This window comes from Giraffa tippelskirchi, chromosome 8, assembly GCF_054371585.1.
Source record: "Giraffa tippelskirchi isolate mGirTip1 chromosome 8, T2T-mGirTip1v1.2.pri, whole genome shotgun sequence".
Taxonomy (NCBI): Eukaryota; Metazoa; Chordata; class Mammalia; order Artiodactyla; family Giraffidae; genus Giraffa; species Giraffa tippelskirchi.
Genome location: NC_137282.1, coordinates 146,739,396 through 146,761,987, shown reverse-complemented (window position 1 = coordinate 146,761,987; position 22,592 = coordinate 146,739,396). Strand labels below are relative to the sequence as shown.

Genomic DNA, 22,592 nt, shown 5'->3' with positions numbered 1-22,592 from the left:
TTTTCATCCCCAGTTTCATTATTTCCTTTTCTGCATTGCATCTAACTGAATTTAATGAAGACTTATTAAGTGCTTGCTCTGTATACAACAACTATAAAGATAAACACGCCATTGCCTTTATCTTCAAATGCCTGACCAACAGAGGGACGTACACAGCTAACTTTGCTGGAGAGGTCAGCGGGAGGGATGGGGAAAAGGGTGGATGGAGTGCAGGGAGGCGAGTGAGACACTGGCACAGAGTCTCTAAGTCTGGTTAATATAGAAACACTCATCTTATAGACCTTTCATCTCTTATGACCTTAAAAATCACGTATGCTTCTTGTGTATACTCAAGTTTAAATGCTGCCTTTTCAAATGTTTTTGTTCTTTGTAACTTCAGTATCAGAGATTAATACAGACACCTTTGTAATGTGCATAGTTTCCGTAGTGTGTACAGATTTTTTAATTATTTTGAGAAATTAGTTATCTATATCTTAATAAGGAAACAAAATAAAAAGGGCTCCCTAACCCTTGATATTATAACAGATAGATATAGTAGCAGAAACTCGAACACTTGAACTCTTGTTTGCTTTCCTTCTTAAGCCAAAATCTGTCTCTAATATGCATTATAAGTGTCTTTTACAGAGTGCTTCATTCCTGCTTATCCTCTTTGGTAGGATTGGGGGTATAACTAAAGAGGGGGAAAAAACTATAGTAACTTTTTTTTTTTTACTGAAGTATAATTGATTTACAGTTTTGTGCTAATTTCTGTTATACAGCAGAGTGACTCAGTTACACACCTATGTATGTACCTTTTTAAGATTCTTTTCCATTGTGGTTTATCCCAGGAGATCGGATATAGTTCCCTGTTCTGTACAGTAGGACCTGGTTGTTAGCCATTCCAAATATAATAGTTTGCATCTACTACAGACTCCTAGTCCATCCCTCTCTGTCCCCTCCTCCCCCTAGGTAATCACAAGTCTGTTCTCTATGTCTGTTTTGTAGATAGGTTCATTTATGCCATATTTCTGACTTCACTCAGTATGATAATCTCTAGTTGTATCCATGTTGCTGCAAAAATGGCATTAGTTCATTCTTTTTATGGCTGAGTAGTATTCCATTGTACCACATCTTTATTCATTCATCAGTCCATGGACATTTAGGTTGTTGCAATGTCTCGGCTGTTGTAAATAGTGCTGCTACACTATGAATATGCTACGTTGGAGTCCATATATCTTTTTGAATTATAGCTTTGTCCAGGTATGTATGCCCTGGACTGGGATTGCTGGATTACACAGTAATTTTTATTTTTATTTTTCTAATGAATCGCCATACTGTGTCCCATAGCGGCCACATCAATTTACATTCCCACTAACAGAATAGGAGGGTTCTCTTTTCTCCACACCCTCTCCAGCTTTTATTTGTAGATTTTTTGATGATGGCTATTCTGACTAGTATGAGGTAGTACCTCATTGTAGTTTAGATTTGTATTTCTCTAATAATTAGTGATTTTGAGCATCTTTTCATGTACCTACTGGCCATTTCATGTCTTTGGAGAAATGTCTATTAAGGTCTTCGACCCATTTTTCGATTGGGTTATGTGGTTTTGGGTTTTTGTTGTTATTGAGTTGTATGAGCTGTTTGTATATTTTGGAAATTAAGCCCTTGTTAGTTGCATCATTTGCAAATATTTTCTTCTAGTCTGTAGGTTGTCTTTTCGGGGGTTTTCTTTTTTTTTAATTGTTCCTTTGCTGTGCAAAGCTTCTAAGTTTGATTAGGTACCACTTGTTCTTTTTTATCAATATTTCTTTTGCCTTGGGAGACTGACCTAAGAAAATATTGGTACGATTTACATCAGGTTACGTTTTGCCTTTGCTCTCTTGTAGTTTAATGGTATCATGTCTTACATTGGAAGTCTTTAAGCCATTTCCAGTTTATTTTTGTGTAGGGAGTGAGGGTGTATTGTAACTTCATTGACTTACATGCAGCTGTCCAAATTTCTCAGCACTGCTTACTGAAGAGACTGTCTTTTTCCCGTTGTATATTCCTGCCTCCTTTGCCAAAGATTAATTGACTGTGGGCGTGTGAGTCTGTTTCTGGGTTCTCTGTTCTGTTCCATTGATCCGCAGTCCTGTTTTTGTACCAGTTACCCTGTTGTTGTGATCACTGTAGCTGCCTGGTACTGTCTGACGTCTGAGAGAGTTACGCCCCCTGTTCTGTTGCTGTGTCCTCAGGATTGCTCTGGCAGTTCTGGGCTTTTCATGGTTCTATATAAATTTTTGGATTATTCTAATTCTGTGAAAATGTCATAGGTAATTAGATAGGGATCTCATTAAATCTGTAGATTACTTTGGGTGGTATTGCCATTTAAACAATATTCTTTCAATCCAAGAGCATGGGATATCTTTCCATTTCTTTGACTCCTCTTTAATTTTAACATTCCCTTTTCTGTATTTCATCGTTAGTGTAAAACTTATTTCCAAATGTTAATCTTATATTCTGCCACTTTGCTGAATTCATTTATAGATCTAGTAGTATTTTTTCCTTCAGTCCTTAAGGTTTTCTATGCATTTTCATGTCATCTGCATATGATGACAATTTTATCTCTTCTGTTCCAATTGGAATACCTTTTATTTGTCTGTTTGCCATGGCTAGGACTTCCGTTACTACATTGAACAGAAGTAGTAAGGGTGGGCCTCCTTATTTTCTTATTCCAGATTTAGTGGGAAGACTTTCAGCTTTTCACTGTTGAAGGTCATATTGGCTTTGGGTTTGTCATAAGTGGCTTTTACTATGTTTTTATTATGAATGGATTGAATTTTGTCAGATGCTTTTTCTGTATCTGTTGAGACGATCATATGGTTTTTTACTTTTATTTACATGGTGTATTACACTGGGGATTCTCAGGTGGCACTAGTTGTAAAAACCTACCTGCCAATGCAGGAGATGTAAGAGACTCAAGTTCGATTCCTGGGTTGAGGTGATCCATTGGAGAAGGGTGTGACAACCCACTCCAGTATTCTTGCCTCCCGAATTCCCATGGACAGAGGAGCCTAGCAGGCTACAGTCCGTGGGGTTGCAAAGAGTTGGACATGACTGAACATTGATTGACTGATTTTGCATATGTCGAAGCATCCTTGTGAATTTGTGATAAATCCCTCTTGGTTTTGGTACATGATCTTTTTTATATGTTGTTGGATTCAGTTTGCTAATATTTTGTTGAGAATTTTTGTATCTATATTCATTGGAGATATTTGCCTGTGATTTTCTGTTTTGGTGGCATTTGTTTAGCTTTGTTATCAGGTGGTTGATGGTGGCTTCATTGCAATCCATTCCAGTACTCTTGCCTGGAGAATTCCGTGGACAGGCCATGGTGTCACAGAGTCAGACACGACTGAGTGACTAACAGTTTCATATTACTAGAATGTCTTTGGGAGTGTTCCCCCCTCTCCAGTCTTAGAAGAGTTTAAGAAGGATGAGTGTTAAGAAGTTCTTTGTATGTTTGGAAGAATTCGCCTGTAAAGCCACCTGGTCCTGGACTTTTGTTTGTAGGGAGTTTTTTTTTTTTTTTTTAATTACAGATTCTATTTCACTTCTAGTGATCAGTCTCTTCAGATTATCTTTTCTCCTTAATTCAGTTTTGGTGGGCTATATCTTTCTAGAAAGTTGTCCATTTCTTCTAAGTTGTCAAATTTGTTGGCGTGTAATTGTTCATAGTGTTCTCTTAAGGTTTTTTGTATTTCTGCAGTATCGGTTGAAATTTCTCCTTTTTCATTTCCTAATTTATTTGGATTCTGTCTTTTTTCTTCTTGGTGAGACTGGCCAGAGATTTATCGATTTTGTTTATCCTTTCAAAGACCCAGTTCTTGATTTTACTTTTTTAATTTTAATTTAATTTTGGCTGTGCTGGGTCTTCATTGTTGCACAGACTTTCTCTGGTTCTGGCAAGTGGGGATTACTCTAGTAGCAGTGCACAGGCTTCTCATTGGAGTGGCTTCTCTTGTTTCGGAGCACGGGCTCTCGGGCACTCGGGACTTCAGTAGTTGCAGCTCCTGGGCCTAGAGCACGGTTGTGGCATGCGGGTTTAGTTGCTCTGCGGCATGTAGGATCTTCCCAAACCAAGGATCAAACCCATGCTGTGTCTTCTGCAATGGGAGTCGGATTCTTTACCACTGTGCCATGAAGGAAGCCTGGTGTTGGTGTTTTTTTGCTATTTTTTTTAAATATCAATTTATTTCCTTCCTGATGTTTATTATTTCACTCCTACTGACTTGAGGTTTTGCTTTTTGTTTTTTTCTGATTCTTTTAGGTCGTATGTTAGGTTGTTAATTTGAGATTTTTTTTCTTGGTTTTTGAGGGAGGTGTGTAATTTCCTTTTTGTTTTCCTGGTTGACCTGTTGGGTTTTTTGTTGTTTTTTTTTTTTAGTAACATATGGATTTCTTTTCCTTTGGTTGATTTCTAGCTTCATGCTATTGTTAGGAAAAATGCTTGGAATAATTTTGTTACTCTTATGGTTGTTGAGGTTAGTTTTGTGTCCTAGTGTGTGGTCAGTCCCAGAGAATGCTCTGTGTGCACTTGAAAAGAATGTGTATTCTGGGTTTTTTGGAAATAATGTCCTGAAAATACCAGTTAAGTCTTAACTGTTTTATCATTTAGGATCTGTGTTGCCATAGTGATATTTCTGTCTAGAAGATCTGCCCATTGATGTGAATGGGGTGATAAAGTCTCCTATTGTATTCTCATCAGTTTCTCCCTTTTTATCTGTTAGTATTTTATGTGTTTGGGGCAATCTATGTTGACAACTGTAAAATCCTCTTCTTGTATTGATCCTTTTTCCATTATTTATTTTCCTTCTTTTCCTTTATGGCTTTTGTTTTAATGTCTATATGTCTGATAAGACTATTGTAACTCCTGTTTTCTTGTCATTTCCATTTGCATGAAATACGTTTTTCCTTCCCCTCACTTTCAATCTGTATGTGTCCTTTGCCCTAAGGTGGCTGTCTTGTAGGCAGCATGTCGGAGGCTCTTATTTGTTTATCCAGGTTGCCATTCTGTTTTGATCTGAGTACTCAGTCCATTGACATTCAAGGTAGTTATTGATACTTACATATTTACTGCCAGTTGAAACCTTGTTTCTCTGTCTATTCTGTTTCCTTTTTTTTAACTATTGTATGATTTTGATTTGTGGTTGCCCCGTTTTTCAGGTATGTTAACCCTTTCCTATATCTGCTTGCTTTAGGCTGATAGTCATATAGGTTCAAACACATTCTAAAAAATAAGAATCAACATTTTCTTACTCTCCTTTCCCATATTTTATGAATTTTATGTCCTTTTTTACATCACATCTTGTTTATCCTTTTACTGTTCCTTGTGTTTATCTTCCTTTCATAAATAGATTTTTTTCCTATTTGATCTCTATACTGGCTAACTTAAGTGCTTTACTTTCCACCTGTGAGTTCCTCTTTACTGTATCTTTCTTTTCTATTAGAGAAGACCTTTCAATATTTCTTTCAGGATAGGTTTAGTATTGCTGTATTCTTTATTTTTTGCTTATCTGAATAATTCTTTATTTCCCCATCCTTAATGATATTCTTACTGGGTAGAGTACTTCGTGTTGCAGATTTTTCCCTTTTTAAACTTTGAACATAGTTTGCTGTTCCCTTCTGGCTTGTATCATTTCTGTAGAGCAATTAACTTGTAACCTTATGGCAGTTACCTTGTAATTAACTCTTTTTCTCTTGCTGCCTTTAGAATCCTCTCTGACTTCTGCTGTTTTTATAGTATGTCTCGGTGTGGATTTGTTTGCGTTCATCTTGTTTAGGACCCTCTGTGCTTTCTGTACCTGGATGTCTGATTCCTTCTTTAGGTTTGGATAGTTTTCAGCTATAATTTCATCAAATTTTTTCAGCTACGGTTTCATCAAATACATATTTAATCCCCTTTTCTCTTCTCCTTCTGGAATCACTTTTATGTGTAGATTGGCACACTTTATTGTATTATCCCATTGGTCTCTTATTATTGCTTTTTTTTTCCCATTTGGCTTTCTGTCTACTGCTTTGATTGGGTAATTTTCATGATGAAACCTAAGCCTCGGCACCCAGCCTCTACCTGCCCTATCAAAGGAACATCTGAGGCTGGAGATTGCCAGGCACCTATACCAACTGACTATGCAGGTCTTTCCACTTTGCCCTCCACAAACAAGTTGCTGCACTCTCTTCCAAGGCTCCCCGCCCCCCATCTCCCCCATCCCAGCTGATCTCCCCACCAGTGAGTTAACTTCCCCAGGGATGAAAACCTTTTCTTTTTCACCATTCCCTCCCAGGAGCAGTCCCATCCCAGTTCCGTTCTCTCTCTCCCTTCTCCGCTCCCTCCCAGGAGCGGAGGATAACTGAATATTGTATACTAATTCAGGAAGCTTTGTGGTACTAAATGTGTAACACATGTATCAGGGGCATGTTAGTTATGTGAACTCTTTTAATTAAAGTGAAAAGAGCAGCGCTGGGATTGACCATGCAGAGGAGATGGAGTTGCTATTGGAAAACTACTACCGATTAGCTGAGGATCTTTCCAATGCAGCTCGGGAACTCAGGGCACTGATCGATGATTCACAGAGTATCATATTCATCAATCTGGACAGGTAAGACAGTATCATAGAAAACAACCCATTTTTTTTTTTAATAAAGTAATTATTGCACGGTAATAAAGTGTTTAAGGCTAGCTTTGTTTTTCCACTTTGGAAAGAATTATCCCACCATTTATAACTACTACATAGGAGTGTCTTTTTAAGGTGTATGTTTAGCGTATGTGTTCTTTAATAGTGAATTTGCAGCGCTCGGTTGGTAGGCCTTTCTGATCTAAGCAGTTGTTCTCCTCCCCAGCCACCGTAATGTGATGATGAGGTTGAACCTACAGTTGACCATGGGAACCTTCTCTCTTTCGCTCTTTGGGCTAATGGGAGTTGCTTTTGGAATGAATCTGGAATCTTCCCTTGAGGAGGTGAGAATGTATTATTTCAATAATCTAGGGATGGTTTTTAATATTTTGAAGATCATTTCTTTTTCATGGATTTTATTTTGTTTTCATTATTTACTTCACTCGGTCAGTTTTTAGCTGTGGCACTCGAAATCTTCATTGTTGTCATGCTGGATCTTCCGTTGCAGTGCATGGACTCTCCAGTTGTGACTTGGAGGCTCCAGAGCACATCAGCTCAGTAACTGAGGCACGTAGGCTTAGTTGCTCCAAGTCATGTGGGATCTTAGTTCCTGGACCAGGGATTGAACCATGTCCCCTGAATTGCACAGTGGATTCTTAACCCCTTGGACTACTTTAATGGATTTTAAAAAGAAAGTTCTAACATGTATAGTTGCTTATTGGAATAAAATGTGTACTGTAAATGATTTAAAATTCAAACAGTATTGTTAGACCCTATAGTGTAGAATGGCCTAGATTTGAACAGACCAGAGCCTGTGCTGGGATCCAGGGAACTGTCACATAGGGTAGTTTAGGACTCACCTTGTGTTTCCTAGAACAGATAACTGCACGTGGGAGAGATCTGACAACAGTGTTACACTGTGAGGCAGTGTTAATGGGGGATTTTTTTTTTTTTTACTTATATGTCGGGCAATGTGCCATGCAGTTGAATGCTTTGATTCAGTCATCAAAAGTCTGAAAATGAATGTATTTTCCCTGCTTTTTTTTATAGGTAGAAAAACTGAGGCTCAGAAAATATAAGTAATTTGCCCGAGAGCAAAGAGCTAGGAAACAACAAAACTAGGATTTAGACTCCAAGACTTGCATCTTTCACTTTGCTCCATATTTAACACTGGCAGAGTTTTCATGTCCTTGTAGCCTTGTACTTTCAGAAGATGTCCTACTGTGAGTTTTTTTTTTTTTTTTAACTGAAGGATAATTGGTTTACAGAATTTTGTTGTTTTCCGTCAAACCTCAACATGAATCAGCCATGAGTATATATATATTCCTTCCCTTTTGAACCTCCCTGCCCACCCCACCCTTCTAGTTTGATACAGAGTCCCTGTTTGAGTTTCCTGAGACATACCGCTAATTCCCATTGGCTATCTATCTTACATATGGTAATGTAAGTTTCCATGTTACTCTCTCCATACATCTCACCCTCTCTTCCCCTCTCCCCATGTCCATCAGTCTATTCTCTATGTCTGTTTCTCTATTGTTGCCTTGTAAATAAATTCTTCAGTAACATTTTTCTGGACTCCATACATATGCATTAGAATACGGTATTTATCTTTGTGACTTACTTCACTCTGTATAATAGGCTCTGGGTTCATCCACCTCATCAGAACTGACTCAAATGCATTCCTTTTTATGGCTGAGTAGTATTCTATTGTGTATATGTACCACAACTTCTTAATCCATTCAGCTGTCAATGGATATCTAGGTTGCTTCCATGTTCTAGCTATTGTAAATAGTGCTGCAGTGAACATTGGGGTACATGTGTCTTGTTCAAGTTTGGTTTCCTCAGAGTATATGCCTAGGAGTGGGATTGCTGGGTCATATGGTGGTTTTATTCTTAGTTTTTTAAGGAATCTCCAGACTGTCTTCCATAGTGGCTGTATCAATTTACATTCCCACCAACAGTGCAAGAGCGTTACCTTTTCTCCACACCCTCTCCAGCATTTATTGTTCGTAGACTTTTTGATGATGGCCATTCTCACCGGTGTGAGGTGGTATCTCATTGTAGTTTGATTTGCATTTCTCTAAATTAATGAGCGATGTTGAGCATTTTTTCATGTGTTTGTTAGCCATCTGTATGTCTTTGGAGAAACGTCTGTTTAGGTCTTTTTCCCACTTTTTGATTCGGCTGTTTGTTTTTCTGGTATTGAGTTATATAAGCTGCTGGTATATTTTGGAAATTAATCCTTTGTCAGTTGTTTCATTTGCTATTATTTTCTCCCATTCTGAGGGTTGTCTTTTCACCTTGCTTATAGCTTCCTTTGGTGTGCAAAAGCTTTTAAGTTTAATCAGGTCCCACCTATTTACTTTTGTTTTTATTTTCGTTACTCTGGGAAGTGGGTCCTAGAGGATCTTGCTTTGATTTATGTCATAAAGTGTTCTGCCTATGTTTTCCTCTAAGAGTTTTATAGTTTCTGGTCTTACATTTAGGTCTTTACTCCATTTTATCTTTGTGTAAGGTGTTAGGAAGTGTTCTAATTTCATTCTTTTCCATGAAGCTATCCGGTTTTCCCAGCACCATTTATTGGAGAGGTTATCTTTGCCCCATTGTATATTCTTGCCTCCTTTGTCAAAAATAAGGTACCCATAGGTGCATGGGTTTATTTCTAGGCTTTCTATCTTGTTCCACCGGTCTGTATTTCTGTTTTAGAAAAATACGGAACACTTAACAAATTTGCATGTCATCCTTGCACAGGGGCCATGCTAATCTTCTCTGTATTGTTCCAATTTTAGTATATGTGGTGCTAAAGTGAGCACCTACTGTGAGATTTCTTTAGAAATGAATTTGCATTTGCGTTCAGCCGGCACACTCGGGTGCTGAATTCTGTGTCCTAATTAACAGGTGTGTTCTCTATGTCTGTTTTAATGTGGTCCCTTTTAAAAAGTGGTCTTTAAAAGAAGCAGTTCTAATGGTCACTCTTCTATGTAAAACTATTTGGCGCGGGGGGAGGAGGTGATGTTGATTGTCCTTAAGATAGAAATTCAAACTCCCTGGCCTGTAAGGCTTTTCCTGGCCTGCTGTGCCCACATCCCCATCTTGTCTGCAGCCATCTTGCCCTCATTGTCCATTGATTCATCAGTATTCTTACACTGCTTCCACACATCTCTTCTCAACTCCCACCTTTTTTTGCCTGGTCTGGTCTGTAGTTGCTAAGTCACGTCCGACTCTTTTGCAACCCTATGGATTGTAGCCCACCAGGCTCCTCTGTCCATGGGATTTCCCAGACAAGAATACTGGGGTGGATAGCCATTTCCTTCTCCAGGGGATCTTCCTGACCCAGGGATTGAACTTGCATCTTCCACATTGGCAGGAGGGTTCTTTACCACTGAGCCACCAGGGAAGCCCCTCTTTTTTTGCCTAGTTAATGTCTGTTTCTCTCCCAGGTTTCAACTGTTGTGTTATTTCCAAGGAGACTCACTGACTACACCCCCAACCCAGCTGAATAAAATTACTCTTCTAGTTATTTGTGCCAAAATAATGCTACACTTCCCTTTGCCATGATCCGCAGATTTGGAATTGCTTGTCTGCAAAAGATCATAGGTGGATCAACTGGTAAACAATCTGCCTGCGATGCAGACCTGGGTTTGATCCCTGGGTTGGGAAGATCCCCTGGAGAAGGAAACGGATATCCACTTCAGTATTCTGGCCTGGAGAATTCCGTGGACTCTATAGTCCATGGGGTTGCAAAAAGTCAGACACTGCTGAACAACTTTCACTCACACACACCTGAAAAAGATCATAAGCTTCCTGAAGCAGTGTTTGTCATCTCCTTATAAGATGTGAAAGAAAAGTAAATGCAGTACATTGATTCATTCATCTTACAGATAACAGTGTTTGGTGCCTGTTACACACTAAACACTGCTTTTAGCTGGTGGGGGTACAGCAGTGAATCCCTGCCCTTATGGGGGAGAGAGAAGAAGCAGATCCGTGGTAGGTTAGGCAATAAGTACCATAAAGAAAATTTTCTAAAGGAAATCAGTCCTGAATATTCATTGGAAAGACTGATGCTGAAGCTCCAATATTTTGGCCATCTGATGCAAAGAACTGACTCTTTGGAAAAGACCCTGATGCTGGAAAAGATTGAAGGCAGAAGGAGAAGGGGACAACAGAGGATGAGATGGTTGGATGGCATCACCTACTCAACGGACATGAGTTTGAGCAAGCTCCAGGAGTTGGTGATGGACAGGGAGGCCTGGCATGCTATAGTCCATGGGATCGCAAACAGACATGACAGAGTGACTGGACTGAACTGAAGCATAAAGAAAATTAAAGCCAGGTAAAGGGAGAGAGACTGTTAGCAGGAGGAGAGACAAGGGGCATTGTAGAGATAGCGTGGTTGAGGAAGGTCTTTCTGTGAAGGTGACCCTAGAGCAGAGCCTAAATGAAAGAGAACATGGAAAGACCTGGGAGAAAAGGTGATCTAAGCAGAGGGAACCACATATGTGAAGACTGAGGCTGGGGTGCACTGAGCTTGTTGAGGGAGCAGCAGGAAGGCCAGAGTGGTCAGAGGAGGGGTGTCAAGGGGAAGGAAAATGGTAGTGAGAGGTCAGAAGCTCAGAGGAGGGAGAGCATGTTGATTTTGGAGCTTGGTAAGGGTTCGGGCTTTTTCTAAGTGTGATGGGAATCTCTTGCTGCTGCTGCTGCTGCTGCTAAGTCGCTTCAGTCGTGTCCGACTCTGTGCGACCCCATAGACGGCAGCCACCGGGCTCCGACGTCCCTGGGATTCTCTTAGCGGCTTTTAAGCCTTAAATCTAGTAAAAAGTCCAGTAGTCACCAGACTATCTTGTGCAACATAAAGCAGCCCTGGACATCCTCAGAAGGTCCTTCCGAATACCTTTGCCAGGATCCTAGCTCATGACTGTGTAACTCTACAAGTTCCTATCCTTCTCCCAAGTCATTTTGTTAAGAGCTATGTTTATGTACATATACTCTTTCTACAAGCTAACTCCATCTTATATTCATTCTAATATTTTTTTCTAAATGCCTGTTTTTTTTAAATTTTTTAAAAGAATTTTTAGAAATTCCTTTCTGATAGTTCCAGCATATCCATTCCTGGTGGTAATGAGATGAGTAGAAAGACGTGAGCTAGGTGTGCCCCCACAGAGCAAGATTCAGATCGATGTCTCACCAGAATTACAAATTACATCTTTAGGTTACCTGGAGAAGAGTTAAGCATGTTCATTAAATCTATAAATATCAAAGGTCTCTCTGTTCTTATATAGTTAGGGTTAATATTTTTCTTTTTTAAGATAATATCAAACTATTTCAAGAATAGTAAAAGAATTCCCATACAGTCTTTACCCAGATTCTTCAAACAGCAACATTTTATCATATTTATCATTCTATCAGTATATATACTTTTTCCTAAATCATTTGAGAATAAACAACAAATATGAACATCCCTTACGTCTAGATATTTCAGTATATATTTTCTAAAAACACGGACGTTCTCTTACATAACTGCAGCTCACTTGTGAAAATCAGAAAATTAGTGTTGAAACAACACTGTTTTTCTGATCTGTGGACCCTGGTCAGGTTTCACCACTCAGCACAGTAGAAAGAACTGTGAGAAAATCTTTACCTCATAGAAAATCTTGGATTGTGTGTTGCATGTATTAATAGTTATTGTGTCTCCTTAGGTTCCTTTAACCTAGGCCAGTTTTTCGGACTTTGTCTTTCATGGCCTTGATGCTCACAAAGAATGTAGGTCAGCTGTTTGGCTCTTGATTACTCTTCATTACTAGCTTCTGATTGTGACACATTTTTGTCAGTGTTCTTCACGTTGAATCCCATCAGGAGACCCTTGATGTCGGTTTCTCTCATTGCTGGTGATACTAACTCTGATCATTTGGTTAAGGTGGTATGTGCTACTTTTCTGTCCTATGAAATTACTTTCTCTGTGGAATTAAGTATCTTCTAAGAACCCTACCATTCATCAAATTTGCACCCTCTAGTTGTTTTTTTTTTAATTGAAGTATAGTTGATTGTGTTAATTTCTGTTGCACAGCAAAGTGATTCAGTTATACATATAATACATTTTTTAATATTCTTTTCCATTGTGGTTTGTAATAGGATATTGAATGTAGTTTCTGTGCTGTACAGTAGAGCCTTGTTATCCATTCTGTATATAATAGTTTACATCTGCTAACCCCAAACTCCCACTCCATCTCTCCCCCAAGCCCCCGGGCAACTGCAAGCCTGTTCTCCATGTCTCTGAGCCTGTTTTGTAGACAGGTTCATTTGTGTCATGTTTTAGATTCCACATATAAGTGACATCATCTGTCTTTTTCTTTCTGACTGACTTAGTGTAATGATCTCCGGATCCATCTGTGTTGCTGCGGATGGCATTATCTCTTTCTTCTTGCGGCTGAGTAACATCCATGGTATACAGGCACCCCATCTTCATCCGTTCGTAGATCAGTGACACTTCAGTTGTTTTTGTAGCTGCAGTGAATGTGGGGTGCGTGTGCCTTTTTGAATTATGGTTTTCTCTGGATATATGCCACGGAGTGGGATTGATTTCCACAGAGGCTGCACCAGCTTACACTCCTCCAGCAGTGTAGGAGGGTTCCCTTTTCTCCAGACCCTTTCCAGCATTTGTTAATTGTACAGTTTCTCATGTGGCCATTCTGACCAGTGCAGGATGGCACATCATTGTAGTTTTGATGTGCATTTCTTTAATAGTTTGCACCCTCTAGTTTTAGTACCTGCTGTTGATCCAAAAATGCTTCATGCCTGCATCAGATACTACAGGGATGATTATCACATGGTGATTGCTAATTCCATCATTCTTCCTACATTTGTTCTTTGTCAGATAGAGCCTGCCTTCTCTCCCAATTATTTATTCATTTGTATCAGTATGGACTCATGGGGTCTTACTTTAATCTGTTACACTGCCCTCATTATTTTGATATTCAAATTGTTCCTTTCATACCATCTTCTAAGTACTTTTGACATGTCCTCATCAGTTTAGGGCTTTTTTAGTAGCCTCTGGCATACCAGGATGCTGTAGGTGTCTTATTTCTAAGGAGTAGATAGGCTAGACGGTGGAGATGAAGAGCTCAAAACATAGGTACTTAAGTGCACAATACTATAGAAAATGCCCAAAGCAGGGGGGGACATTTAAAATCCAACTTTCAGACACATTCCCCTCCCTTAATTTCCTAGAAGTCTCACACTCTGTGTATATTTTAATGACACATGGAATTTTTAACTTGCTTACCTCTCAAGTTCATATTTTAGCAATCCCAGACTTCATTTATAGGGCATTACAGAACCAGTCTACAGGAAAGAACAGTAATCTGGGTATGCTAAATCTTATTTAAACATAATTTTTACTTAATAAATTAGGGTCTTTTTTAGAATAACTAGAAATGTATTCATCCAGACAGTTAACTGACATTAGCACTAGTCTTCTTGATAAATGATGTCTAACATCTAACTTCATGTTGAAACGAAACTGATTTCTGCATCATATATGGCATAAATTTCCATCAGTGGTTACTAGTCATTTATGCAATGGCTATCTTGGAGGAAATTGGGCTCCCAATCACTGGAGACCAAGCCATTGTTGATACTAAATAATGGCATTTCTATAGCTGAGGCTCCTAACGAGGGAGATTAAATACTGTGATTCTGTATATTCACACATGAACTTGAAAGCACTGCACTGCAAAAAATACAGTTTTGAAAATGACATGGGAATTCCCTGGCAGTCCAGTGGTTAGGACTCTGAGCTTCCACTGCCCGGGACCCAGTTCAAGATCTGGTCAGAGAAACTAAGATCCTACAAGCCATGTTGCATGGCCACAAAGAAAGGAAATGACAGTGAGGGAAAATGTTTACTATAGAGGTTTCCAAACTTTCTTGGTTCATGATGTTTTTAGTGTCATAGTCGTTTGGGGCTTCCCTGGTGGCTCAGCGGTAAAGAATCCATCTGCCAATGCAGGAAACGCAGGTTCGATCCCTGGGTTGGGAAGATCCCCTGGAGAACGAAATGGCAACCCACTCCAGTATTCTTGCCTGGGAAATCCTATGGACAGAGGAGTCTGGTGGGCTACAGTCCATGGAGTTGCGAGAGAGTTGGACGTGACTGAACAGCAGTAACAGTTGTCTCACAGCATCCCAGGCCAAAAGATTCATATATTAGAGTTTCTGTCATGTTACCTAAGAGTTTCTTTTATGAAAAACAGTTTAACAGTAGCAGTTCTCACCGTGTTGCACAGATGACACTTGTGTTTTCCTTGAAAATTTAAAATACTCTGAGGTGCTGTAATGCCAGGACGCCTCAGCTCACAGTTTAGCAAGGATGGCCATAAGCAGAAATTTTAAGTTGTATGTCCTATAAAAATCTGTGTGAATGTAAACAAAGACTGGAAGGAAACAGAGTAAAAGCGGTTATATTGGTTCATTGATGATCACAAGTACTCTTTTAAATCATGTTTTCCTTCCAGTTTATTTTTTGACTCTTGGTCTCTGAGTGCTGTTAGGGCACTTGTTCTTACTTCCTATAGGAAAGAGCAGCACAAAGTTTGAAAGTTTCTTTTAAACTCTGGGACAATGACAAGTTCAGGAAATTTTATCACGAAGGAACCTAGCCTTTTGTGGTTGAAATTGACTGTGTGTTCTCTTCTAGGACCATAGAGTGTTCTGGCTGATCACAGGAATTATGTTTATGGGAAGCGGCCTCATCTGGAGGCGCTTGCTGTCATTCCTCGGACGACAGCTGGAAGCTCCGCTGCCTCCTCTGGTATGAAGGGTAGCACTCAGCGCAGTACCGCAGAGGGGCTGCAGTCCCCGGCCTGAAGGCCTGCGGCCTGGGCTTAAGTTGTCACAGGCTTTGAGACCCTGAGCAGGTTTTTGAATTTCTCTGAGCCTCGCCCAGCTTTTCCACTTAAGTCAGTGCCGCCTGCTTCATGTAGTTAAAAGGAGAGTTAGATGTTATGTGGAAAGCAGTGGCAGAGTTAAGTTAGAAGTTTATTTTGGAGGAATGCTGTGACAGGCATTGTACATTTAGACAGGGGTTAGTAATTCTGGTGGAGGTTTTGTCATAACCAAAATTGAAATGTAGAAAACATTTATCCTGTTAGGAAAAGATACAGGTTATCTCTTTTTCATAGCCTTCTACTTGTAGTTTACACCCCTGGAGCAAGTACTCAAGACATTGATACATGGCTGGCAGTCCTTCCCTCATTTAGTAATGTATCGTTTTTACTGGTGGTTTTTCTTTTAAACAGACACAACTAAAATTATGAATTTTTTCTGCTTTTATTTAGATGGCCTCTTTACCTAAGAAGACACTGCAGGCAGACAGAAGGCTGGAAGTGAAACACAGCTTCAGGCCAGATGGACTTGGATCAAGTAGGAGTGTCCTAACAAATCGTTAGGAATAACCCAGTGGAAACTGAACTATTTTTTTATGGTAGTCACAGGGAAATTCTAGTATCTTTTTATTATTTTATCATGTCAGAGACTTGAAAGAAAATCACTGACACTTAAATTATAATGTCTGATGATAAAAATATTATGGCAGTCACAGTACTAGAACTTAATTGTATTTTCGTGCTTGCTTTGTAAAAGGCCAAAATTCTATTTCCTACAAACTTAAAATATAGATGTAAGACATGAAGAGATTAACTTAATCCAGGATTAGATTGTGGTATTGATTTTATTTAATTTATACATGTTAACAAAACTGCAGCCTCATGCCAAGTGAAGCCTGGAAACTTGACAAACCCGTAGCTGTGAGATTGAGGCTGTTCTGTAACCATAGTTCTCACTGTGAGGAACCGACTCTCAGGTGACTACAAAGCTAGCGTAATATGTATTAACGTTAAAACAAACTTTAAATCAGTCTTTTACATAACTGTATTTTCTTGCATTTGCCCCACCCCCCACCTTCCTTTTTATTTATTTATTATTTCTTCTTTTTTTTGGCTGCATGCAGGATCTTAGTTCCCTGACCAGGGGGAACTGGTTCCCGTGAGAACATAGTTCCCATGCCCCCTGCAGTGGAAGTGTGGTATTTCAACTTCTTAACTGCCAAGGAAGTCCTTGCCCCTATTTTTATATAAGGAATACAAAAAAGAAATGAGACATTAATGTCAGCTTTGTATAGATTCCAATTATTCAGAATTTTACTTCCTCAACCTATGAAACTATTTTTCTTTGCTTGACTGTAATTAAAGCCTTTGGAAATAGTTGAAAGTATTTCCATTCTGTTACTGTTTTATAGCTGTTTTGATCATTCCTTGGTTTTTAGGACAGACATGTCACACCAAAAAGGAAAATGTGTAGCAAGATTAACTAGGCTACACATTTTTCATGTTTGGCTACACCCAAAAGGCTGACAGATGGGTTTCCTAAAACAAGAGGGTAGATAAATTTTAAAATTGTGTTACCTTTTTGTTTTCACAGAGTTGAGTTTAAAACAAATGGCTAATGTTTCTACGTCTCAAGCACCTGTGCTACCTGGTATCTTCTATGTTTTTTATATTTTCTGGAGGTTAAAAAGTTACACAGTAGAACATTACAGTTATATTTGTCTCCAAAAGTAGCATACATAGACAATTCTAGAGTCCAAAGTAGCTCTTGCACTACGAAATTAGTAAGTAAGGTCCATTTACCAGGTGGGTAAAAATGAATTAATCTTTCCAGTAGCTGATCTGAAAGAAAACATGAAGTTTCCCGTTCCCATGTGTGGTTATGAAAGGACGTGAGAGCATGAAGCACACTGGGCTTGTCTTGGAGCAGGCTTTATGGTGGCTGTGGAATGGCAGTGCCATCGTGTGTCTGTTTGATTTCCAAGATAAAGGATCTTTGACAATATTTAGATTTCACAGGGCACTCTTGTTTGGTATACCTCAGAGCACTATGCTATTTTTGATCTTCAGGTTATCACTGTAAAATAGGTAATATTAATAAATATTACTTAACTGTGACGAAAACTTGGAAGTCTAAGAGGCAAAATGCGATTTGGTTTAAGGTCAGGTACAGGATAGAATTTTGGTCTTTTTTTCTTTCTGATGTTACTTAGTTTGAGGGCTTAGCTAAAATAATTTTGAGTCAGGGTCTCATCAATGAAAGGGGGAATAAATGCAACTACCTCATAAGTCTGATAAAGGGAAGGTACTGATGATTTATAAAGTTCTTAAACATGGTTCAATCAAGTTAATTTCTAGATGTCAGCTGCCTCTGCTTTGGTGATAGATAGCAGGATGCTTCTTACATTAAAGAGCTATCAAATACTAAAACAGCCTATGCCAAAAAGAAAAAAGTTCAGCAGTTTTAAATTTTGATTTAAATAGATGGAGTATATAAATTATTTGTAAATAAGGTGAAAGAATACCAAATATTCAGTTATGAGTAAGCAGGCAATCATATTCTCTTTAACATGTACAGGGAATGATATTAACATGTTGTCATTGTAAGACCTCTAAGAAAGTGTAGCAAAAATAGGTATCATTTTAAGATGCTATTAATACTTGCTTTACTCTTGATAGACTGATAACCACTAAATAATCATATTAAAAAGCCGTATATTTTGGTGAGTTATTCTAAGATTTGTACATAGCTTTATGTTTTGGAAAATTAATATTAAATATTAAACTCACTTCTTTAAATTCAGGATGTATTGTCATTGCTTTTAGTAATAGTTATGTAGCTGGAGCATGGAATAGGGAATTCAGAGACCTGAGTTTATTCCCAAACTCACTTCAAATCTCTTTAGGTCTGTGATACAAAGGCATAAATCAATTCCAGTCTTGAAGCCTGTAAGACAGTCTTTGCATATACAGGTAATAGACAAAAATTGCAAATATGTAAATGTGTTCTGATATCATAAAATAAAGGTAATTTTGAGTTGTATAAGTTCAGATTTGTGTTCCTGACAGATTTAAACCCTATAAGGTATTTTTATTAAGTATGTCAGAATCAACTCAAAAGCATAAATTGATGCTTTTGAACTGTGGTGTTGGAGAAAACTGTTGAGAGCCCCTTGGACTGCAAGGAGATCCAACCAGTCCATCCTATAGGAACTCAGTCCTGAATTTTCATTGGAAGGACTGATGCTGAAGCTGAAACTCCAATACTTGAGTCACCTGATGCTCTAAGAACTGACCATTGGAAAAGACCCTGATCCTGAGAAAGATTGAAGGAAATAAACTTTAATAAAAACAATTCTTCAAATAGGTTGAGCAGCCAAATAGTGGTTAACCGTAAAGAAAATGGTACTTTGTGCTATGCCATAGAGAACCATGCAACTAGTATACCTCTTTCAGAAAGATGAGACGGTCCTGGGAGTGCGCCAGAGGTCCTGTCTAGGTATGAGTCTGTTTATGCTGTTCTATATACACACTCACAGTTTTTTCTGGTTTTAGTATCATTTCACTAGTGTCAGAAGAAAAGAGATTCTACCCTGATAATCAACTAGTTATAGTTTACGGATAAAACAGTGCCTGCAGATGTTTAGTGAGGCTGAAATCCTGTGGTCCGTTCCTTTCCCTTAAACATGCCACCCTCCAGGCCTGGCAGATGAGATCTGCTCCACTGAGACCAGCCCAGGAAGGAGGGAGGCCAAGCCTGCCTCACTCCTCCTGGTCCCGCACAGTCACCTTCAGCTCAAGACAGATCTCTCTCCTTCCTGTTCTGGTTCTATTGGCGAGGCTTGTGGCAGCCTCTTGCACCCGAGGCTTCCTGGGATGACCTCAGATTAGCAGAAGATCACTAGGTACGTCGGCTGTTAGAAAATCATTTCTCCAAAAGCATCTGAGGGCACAGTCGGGTGATAGTTTACTTTTTATATTTGTCCTTCACTATATGAAACACTGAAAATACAATAGTCCTCATAAGAAAGGACCACATCATTTACAACATGATTTTGGAGTTGTGAGCTCATGCCTCACCCCCATACTCTTCTCCTCGTTCTCCCTCTCATGCTTTTTCTCCTGTGTAATGCTTTCTGTTTCACTTTGGTTGGAATGGGTCACTAGTTTTAAGAGGACATTTTTAGCAAGAATTGTGCTACAGAGCTTTTCCTAAGATAACTAGAGACAGGCCTTTCCAGGCATCAGAAAGACACAGGTGCTCAAGTGGAAGAGGAAACGGGCTGTGCAGCAGGTCTGAGCTCAGAAAGCCAGTTAGGAATTACGTTCAGGTGCACAGGACACAAGCTTTGCAAAGGGATATGAGTAACCAGAGCATCCACTGTTTCACATACTTGGGATGTTGTCACCACTTACTGTGTCCTATTGGCAGCCAGTCTGTGTGTGTCTCCACCCCAGGAGCCCCATCTGTCGTAAGGTCTACCAAGACTCCCCTGGATACGCCACTTTGTCCCCCAGAACGCTCACCCGGAAGATGACTCAGCATGAGAGGGGGACAGGTGAGGAAAATGGAGTGAAACCTTTAATCTTGGCCGAGGCTATAGATATGAAGCACCCCAGAGAGTCGGGCTCCCAGAGAACTCCTTCCAGCAGCAATGACGACTTGATTCTGTAGGAGACACAAAGCAGGATTCATTCACAACCTGTGTCGCATTCCTGCTGTAGTCCAGGCATCATGTTATGCTCTGAGCTAGAAAGAGAAAGTTAGACATTGGCCAGATCCAAGGGCTTGAGCTTAAATGCCTCTTTCCCTTGGTTTAAATACTCTCTTAGCTCTGTAGGCTCAGAAAACCACAGCTGAGGAAGGAAGTTCTCGCTAGTTCCTTCTCTGGTACACGGGGAAAAGTGCGTGTTTATTCAGCAGCCTAGCTGTGGTGCAGTGTAGACAACATATCTGGAGTAATCTGGCTTTGTCGGTGTGTTCACACCACCTCCTCTACCCCTGCTGCTTTCAAAGTTGTCTTCAAAGTTTATACAAGTTTTTAAACATTTTTGGAAGTGGATTTTAGTTTTGAAACTACCAAGAGTGTTTCTGGACCATGGCTGATAGGTGTGGCTGATCAGACTGAATGACAGGTAGAGCAGGGCGTGACCATACAGTGACCAAACCTGTGAAGTTTTTCATTGACTTAATTTTGAAACCTCCCAATGGAATCCAGACGTGTCAGGTACTATGTATAACCCTTTGCGTGTATCTTTTTAAATACCCCAGTGTCGGTTAAGAGGGGGAAAAAAAGCTATAAACTCTTACTTGAATTGCTCATTTACTGGCTATGTCTGTAGCTTGGCCACAAGCTAAGTCTCCTCTCCATTTCCTGGTTAAACCATCTTCTGTCCTAAAATCAAGTCTTCCCCTGCTGTTGCTCTCTCTCTGCGCAGTCAGCCTTCTCTGATTTCCAGATCCACTCAGGCCCCAGGGGCGCTGCAAGGGCTTCCCTGACTCCCCCAGCCGATTCCCACTAATTTCTGACTGCCGCTGGATTTGGGTCATCATAAATGGGCCTGGATGGTCTCATGGGCATGTTTCATTTTTCCACTTAGATTCTAAGCACCTGGGGGGCAGGGTCCACGTCTCAGGTTTCTTTGTCTACAACACTGTTCCACCAGGGCTGGCAGGCAGGCTGAAGGCAGCCCTGCAGGAGGTTTCAGAGACAGTGGCAATACCAATACACAGAGGTAAGCGGTCCTCCTAATTCTAGTTGGTTGCTTAATGCTCACACGGAGAAAGGAAGAGAGGAGTCTTCAAAATCGTAACTTTTACTCATGACTCGGTAAGAGGTCACCCACTCTCATCATCCTCAGATTGTGTCCGTTTTTAAAACATAACCTTCAATTTATCTTCACACTGAAAAGAGTGCCCCCAGCCTCAGGTATGTGTTGGGAAAGTGGAGTAATTTTAATATTGACTCGTGAACTGTAATTAGGAAGATGAATTTGCAGTGTTAAACAGAAAGGAATCAAATTATTTTTAGATGATCTACACTACCCCCTTCCATTGGTATAAACAACGGTTCATTATTTGTATACGGTTCATGGGTTCTTAGTAACGTCTGATTCTTGGAAAGTGAATAAAGTGTAAAATGCAAACCAAATTTACGATATTCTTATGATCATATCTTTTGAGAAGCCCCCCCATAAGCTTATAATCCATCTCTTTTTTTTGTCGTGGTTAAACTTGCCTATAAATGAGTTAAAGGCTACTTGAACTGTTGGCCAGTAGAGGGCAGTTTCACCACAGTTCTTACAAGTCCAAGCCAGGGCCACAGCACCTGCCAAGCCCTGCAGACCTGGTTCTATACCCAAAAATCTATGACGGCTTCTCTAGCCTTTCATCCCACAGTTCACACTTCGAGTTAGCATTTATTACTGTACTTGCTTGCCTTTTAACTTCCCACATGTTAAAATAAATAAGATAAATCTTAATTTTCCTCAAGAGCAGAGATTTGGTCTCTCTCTCGTAGCCTAGCCCAGATCTGTATAATGTCATATCCTTAAATAAATGAGTGAAATCAGTGGTTTAGCTGTATGTTTTAAGATAAAATCCTTTAAATCTGTCGTGGCTATTAAAATTCAAAACGTGCATACCCTTTGACCTAGTAGTCTTCCAGGAATATAGCCATCAGAGAGATTTGCACAATTATTCTAAAGTCATACAAAAAGAAACAAATATATAACAAATATATTGTCAGTATGTATTTGGTTCATTCCTAAAGAACCAAAATATATTATGCTTAGCCCATATGGCAAGGGTTGGCAGACTTTTACAGTGAAGGCCTAGGGTAATATTTTAGGCTTTGTGGGACATCAGTCAACTGCAGTTGTGGTAGAGTAGCTGAGGTAACTGCAGTCCATGGGGTCGCAAAGGGTCGGGCACGACTGAGCAGCTGAACGAGGGGAAGCAGCAGAGGTAGAGAAAAGAATGAACGTGGCTGTATGCCAGTAACACTCACTAGACGCTGCAGTTTGAATTCTTACAAATATTTTGTGTCACAAAATATTTTTTTTCCAATCATTTAAACAT

The 22,592-nt window shown here is 39.6% G+C and overlaps 2 protein-coding genes and 1 non-coding gene across 13 annotated transcripts in view; 1 reads left to right on the top strand and 2 right to left on the bottom strand.

Annotated features, from left to right (window-relative positions):
* Positions 1-18,554, top strand: part of MRS2 (magnesium transporter MRS2) — a 33,037-nt gene extending 14,483 nt beyond the window's left edge. For both annotated transcript variants that reach the window (XM_081522203.1, XM_081522202.1), the window contains 4 exons: positions 6,465-6,617; positions 6,859-6,976; positions 15,325-15,438; positions 15,965-18,554. In XM_081522203.1, coding sequence (XP_081378329.1) covers positions 6,465-6,617; positions 6,859-6,976; positions 15,325-15,438; positions 15,965-16,075 — 496 coding nt within the window. In that variant the 3' untranslated portion in view covers positions 16,076-18,554. The remainder of the gene's footprint in view (positions 1-6,464; positions 6,618-6,858; positions 6,977-15,324; positions 15,439-15,964) is intronic.
* On the bottom strand, positions 9,339-9,445 carry LOC145519240 (U6 spliceosomal RNA). Its single transcript, XR_014063657.1, has one exon. It is a non-coding gene; the product is annotated as a U6 spliceosomal RNA (small nuclear RNA).
* A 917-nt stretch (positions 18,555-19,471) lies between the features above and the next one.
* GPLD1 (glycosylphosphatidylinositol specific phospholipase D1) overlaps positions 19,472-22,592 on the bottom strand; it is an 89,413-nt gene continuing 86,292 nt past the window's right edge. For all 10 annotated transcript variants that reach the window (XM_081522193.1, XM_081522189.1, XM_081522185.1 and 7 more), the window contains one exon: positions 19,472-20,180. In XM_081522193.1, the coding sequence (XP_081378319.1) occupies positions 20,110-20,180 (71 nt within the window). In that variant the 3' untranslated portion in view covers positions 19,472-20,109. The remainder of the gene's footprint in view (positions 20,181-22,592) is intronic.